General features: G+C 35.4%; 1 protein-coding gene and 1 pseudogene across 1 annotated transcript; both read right to left on the bottom strand.

The window, feature by feature from the left end:
• Positions 1-241: 241 nt before the first annotated feature.
• Positions 242-360, bottom strand: LOC114581175 (annotated as a pseudogene).
• A 553-nt stretch (positions 361-913) lies between these two features.
• LOC110108195 lies at positions 914-1,539 on the bottom strand. The gene has a single exon (XM_020838730.2). The coding sequence runs from the start codon at positions 1,457-1,459 to the stop codon at positions 1,043-1,045; it is 417 nt and encodes a 138-aa protein (XP_020694389.1). The 5' UTR covers positions 1,460-1,539; the 3' UTR covers positions 914-1,042.
• Between the last annotated feature and the right edge of the window lie 4,498 nt (positions 1,540-6,037).

Raw genomic sequence — 6,037 nt, 5'->3', positions numbered from 1 at the left:
ATTTACAATCTTTGAAATCTAATAACACTGGTATAACGGCATTTGCACACTTCTCACTGTATTCAGGCTATACAGCGCATCATTTTTAGAATTTTAGGGAATATCCTAGCATTAACACAATTGATTAATGGATTCAAGTCAAAATTGTCCGACAAGTTTTACGTAGACTGTTGACTATCTAACTCAACCCTACACTTTTCTCTGTAGGATTTGGGACTTGGTAATGACAATATTTTTAAAAGGGTTGCAACACGAGGACTTCCCAAGAGGTCACCCAGCTTAGAACTACTCTCGCATAAGCACAATTAACAACGGATTTCTGATGGGATCCGGTGCACTGATGTTGGTATGGTCACACCCTAAAACATGAAATCAGGAAAAAAAACACACATTTATTGTATGTAGGAACCCAGAGCAAAGCTCCATTTATTGACTTCAACTAATTATTTTGGTTGTTTTTCTTGCCTTTGTTTTCTAAACCACGAAATCAGAAACAAAAAAACTACACAGGTCGATACCATACACACTTGTCATGCTTTCCAATGATCTTGCTGCATAGTCAAACCGTTAGTAATGAGGAAATGCTTCAGATTATGATGATGTTACACATTGCTAGCATTAGTTATTAAGATTTTGAGATTCAAAAAGTCTATATTGATGAACTATGATGTCTAGTTACGCAAAGCATTCACCTGAGTTCCACAAATCCCAATAGCACAAAGACTAAGCACCAATAAAACAGACCAGTTAGATGTAAATAAAATAGCTTATCAGAAAATGATATCCAAAGCTCCATAGCTATGCACATTCTACAAGGGATACCAAAATGATATAAAAAGCTCTATTTCCCATCAACCTGACAAGAAAGAAAATAATTCATTGAATTTCTCCTCAACCAAACAATTGAAGCTACTTCAATGCAATTCCTTTCTTATTTTCATTTCTATTTCATTTGCATTTCCTTTCTTGCGATTACTTCAAGCCAAACAAGCCCTATCGGTTGAGACTATCCCATCATAGAATCACGGGCAAAAAAACAGTATTAGGAAAAAAATGTTAAAACAACCACCTCTACCGATTGAACAGTTCCATAGGGTTTGAATAGCTCGAGTAAGTGAGAAATGTCATAGCTCCTTGGCAGGTTGCAAACGTAGAGCTCGCAGGGTCGTAGCCGGCGCTTCGTCTCATCTGTAGCGCCAACTCCTTCGCCAATAGCCTTCTCCTCGTCTACCAAATCCGACTCCGACAAGAAGACCTTCCTTTCATTTTCAGCGACGGCAAAAACCCTAGGGGTTCTTCGAAATCTAGAAGGAATAAGCAGAGTGAGGAGAGGGGATTGTGAGCGAGACAGCGATAAGCCCAACGAGGGAGATGAGGAGGACGGATGGGTATAGTGTAACGAAGGGTAGGGAAGAAGGCGAGCGTGCGTGAGGAAAAGAGTGGCGGCCACCGCCGCCATGGAAGCTGAGGGCAAAGATAGGCGAATGGATAAGGTAGAAAGGGCTGATTTTCTGCAATTTGGTTTGGTTGTTCAATATTTAAATGTCCAACCCCATTAAAAAAACAATTTGTATTAAATTTATACAGCATAGCTTTTTTATTAAATTTGAAGAAATGAAGAGATGATATAAAAATTTAAAAAAATAAATTATTTTTAGAAATAAATAAGCATTTTGATTTTTTGAGATGTTAATTAAAATTATATTAGAATGTTTTGATACAATATTTTTAAAATAAGAAATATGCAGAGAACAAAAGATGAAAGAATAAAGAAATGCTCTGAATTTTTTGACCAAATTTTGCTAAATCTTAAAAATATTATATTTATTTTATGATGAAAAAACATAAATTTTATTTATTTTTATCAATTATATTTATTTTAAAATAAATTTAATTAATTTGAGATTTATCATCACCAAAATTTAGCTAAAATATTCTATAAATGATAAAAATTGAAAGTTTCATAAATATTTTCTTTTCCACCATAATTGTTTGTTTTTTAAGATTAATTATTCTATGTGGTCACCGAATGTCATCCAAAGATCAACTAAAATGTGTCACGTCACTTCTTTATTGTGTATCGTGACTCGACATAGTTTAACTGACTGCACCTGATTCAACTCCATACGTCAAACTGCATGCGGCCTCCGTAAATAATAATTTTTAGTTTTTTAAGGACTAACTAATTTTTTTCTGAAGAATACTTTCTGTATTTTTCACCTAATAAATTTAATGAAAATATATTTAAAATGTTAATAACCAGATAAAAACTTTTATATTTTGGGGCTTCGCAATTATAAGTTCCAATCGACGTCGGTGAATCCCGGCTCTCCCTGTAACAGGCTTTTCGTCTTCCTTGCGCTAGCGACCTTGGTCACGGATGTTAGGGCTGTCGTCGAGCTTACGCTCGTGGATGCCGATCGGGTATGGGGAAGCATAAGCTGCTCAATCACTTTGATCATTCTTTTTGGAAAATGCAGGTATTCTTTGCTCAAGAGTCTGCGCTTTTTACCCGAGTGTAATCCTATTGTTTTTAGCAAATTTCATTTTATTTGCTCCATACAAGATTGTTAGAACGTGAATTCCTGTTACTATTCTACTTCAAATTGTTGAGTACGACGCCTGTGAGTTCCGACAGGCCAAATAAAAAAGCTTGTGAGAGTACGAGTGAAAGACTGGGTGCGAGAGTTGGAAAGGTATCCAAGGTTATTCTTATTTTTCTTCAATTAATTTGGCTCCAAGGTTACAAACGGAGCAGTAGGCTCTTTAAATATGCTTTCTGACCACAACTCTCTTAAAGGTGGCTAGGGTTGAAAAGAATGTAAAAAGTCCTCTCGGCAGAGGAGGACATTGATACTTTTAATACTTAGGTGCCAATTTCATTCACTAGGCGAATTGTGTGTTGTGTTTAGTATAACCAATGGATGTCAATACTTAGGGCTCACACCTTGCAAGATTTGATGGTATACGTTTTGATGTGATGCTTATTGTACTTGAGTTGTCCAAGTATGTGAACAACCCTTTTGTCGAGACACGTGTTGGACTCAGAATGGTTCTAAGGAATAGAAAGTCGATCTTCCTTACTATTCTTTGCGTTGTGATTTTCTTGCTCTCTACTTAACCCCAATGTCATTGCTTTCATCCATTTTCTTTCTATTGCAGTTTCTTTGTTAATTTCCTACTTTTCTCCATATTGTAAATATCCTACTTTTCTCTCCATGAACATTTTTTGCCATTGATTTTGGCGTCTTGCTATAGTGTAGTCACGATTGAGTTTGACCATCATTAATGTCTCTTTTCTATGACTCAATACCTAGGAGTGGATTGGCCAGTATGGTTGATAAGTCACCCCTCTTGTCACCCCAAATAATAAAGATGGGGTCATATCTTTACCCTCTTTGGATTGATTGGTTCGTTGTGTAGGGTGTCTTGGACTTACCTCATAAGTAGAAAAATGGTGCCCTTTCATCTCTTTCTTCATTAGGTGGCTGGCAACTCTTGTGCCTGTTTGAGTTCTGTTGGATGCTCTCGAAACTGTTGTAGTTACGGCTATTGTAAGAAATGTTAAGCTAGCTAAGTTTTCATTGTCAGGTGAGCTCTCTTTGACTCAAATTAACTTGAAAGGAGAGTTGTAATCCAATAAAACCCTAATTATAAATTCATGAGAAGTTGAATGACATATATATTGCATTAATGAAGCTTATTATGAGATGAAATATATACAATACCAACAACAACAACATTTGACTCAAATTAACTTGAAAGGAGAGTTGTAATCCAATAAAACCCTAATTATAAATTCATGAGAAGTTGAATGACATATATATTGCATTAATGAAGCTTATTATGAGCAACGGCAGTGTTAATACCATTGTTGCAAAATAAATACCTTATAATTCAAAGTTAAATGACCTCCTTAATTAAGACTCCTTATGCACTAGATTTTGGGGTTGAGTTTATATTTCATTTGGATGTTGTGCCTTCCTCTCTGTATGTAACCATCAATCATGGAATGACACAAGGAGATAATGCTTGCCTACAATCAAAAAAACTCAATGCTTTAGATAAGGTGTGATTTGAAGCCTAACAAAGCCATGAACTATAGCATGGTTAATTCAATCACATAATTAGTTGGACTATCCTAGAGCCTTCTAAGTTGGAAATCTCATCCTTGTCCTTTCATGATTGATTGTCTCTCATTATCACATAGGCTATAAATTTGAGCTAAATAGGAGGAGCCCTTTATGATTGAAGAACAATATGAAACTTGCCAAGTCATTTACGAAAAAAGTGAATGGCTAATGACTCCCATCGATGATCAGTGCCTGAAGAGTTACTATTATTATGCATTGAATCCAACAAAACTGACTTTGGTTTAGCCTATGAATTCACAAGACTGAGCTATGTTATTGTTAATAAAACCCAAGGCCAGGGCTTCATGGCTACTTACTAAAGAATTGAATATTAACAATTCTCTTGTCATCAAACCCGGTTCAAGCCATGAAGTCATTGAGACTGCATTGGGTTTAGGTTACCTAAACCATATGACTTGGTGCCATGACTTCTATGCTGATAATCATTTATCATCAATTTTCATCCTAAAAAATCAAGGACTATCCCAACTGAGAGATTAATGAACTATGAATTTTTGCACTCATGGGAAGTTTTTAACCAAAAACTTTAATTAAATCTTATATATGGTTGGAATATAGTTTTGTATTTATCAATCTTCTTTCTTCAAGAGTTTTCAACACAAAAACATGATAGTTTAGTGGGGTGCTTTTGTAGATGTAAGGAAACGAGGGAGTTGGAACTTGGAAGTGTGGAGATGTCTACTCATTAGGCGGTTAATGAAGGGGAAAACAAGAAGCAATATCAAATAAGCATATGACAATAGAAAGAAAATCTAATGTTACAAGGCACAAAAATAGAAAAGAATCCCTTTCTCGAATATTTAATACTTTTGTTTTAAAGTTGCCATCATTTCTGATACATGGAGAGCAAGAGCATAAAACCACACTTCATACTCTAACATGAATGTACTTTGTTGTAGTAATCTGCTTAGTTCATCTCTCGTCTAAAATAATGCTGGGGGTGAATCAATCTCGAAGGGCTTTCATGAATTCACTTCAAAATATGTTGTTATTGGGATGATTACTAAAACTAATATGACACTGATTAACCCACTAGTGCTTTGCCTCGCAAGCAAGTGCAATGACCAGTAGAAACAACTTAAAATTTCTTGATATGCCATCCCATCCATAATCACCTTCATCTAATGTAACTAGTCCTTGATGACCATTAAATTGTGAGTCCCAAAAAAACAAGTATGCATATTTTGAAATGTGCATCCAGAGTGCATTGAAATTACATCATCGCCACGGCCATGCCCACTGCAGGGCCATCACTTATCATAAAAAAAAAAACTATAAATCAATATAGTGGCGAGCACTCTTATGACTTCCTACCCATACTCCATTTTACTAGATGTTAGACTAAAGAACCAACATGTGTCGTGTTACGACTCTATTACGCTCTCAACCCTTAATCGATCTAAACAACTCATATAGGCGACCATGTACTATGGAGGGTGAACTTGATGCAAAGTTTTTTGCTTATTTTAACTTCTTTATCATGTCATCAGAAGTCATATATGTAACACATAAGATATGATTAGAAGTTTTATAATAAGTTTCATTACATAATACGTTAAATTCTGCTATAATAGCCTTTAGATACATATTATTTTATAATCACTATTGTCCTCCTTCGTGCCTCATAGGAGCTCACCATGCTCATTGTTGTTATTGGCTCTTAGTTCTTTTATTGTTGGAATCAACTTGTCTTCCGAATTGTGCAACATTAGGCTTGTTGATGTGGTTGGGCTGGTTTGCCTTGGAATTTGTTTTGTTGATTGGTGGGTCTCTCTATGCGGCCAATCATCATTGTTATAGTTCATTCATTGGCCAATGCCTTTTATGGTCACCTACAAATTTATTTTGAAAATTTTATTATTATTTTTATAGTGTTACTCCTC

Source organism: Dendrobium catenatum, unplaced genomic scaffold (assembly GCF_001605985.2).
Source record: "Dendrobium catenatum unplaced genomic scaffold, ASM160598v2 fragScaff_scaffold_1574, whole genome shotgun sequence".
Lineage (NCBI taxonomy): Eukaryota > Viridiplantae > Streptophyta > Magnoliopsida > Asparagales > Orchidaceae > Dendrobium > Dendrobium catenatum.
This window is presented reverse-complemented; position numbering and strand designations above follow the sequence as displayed.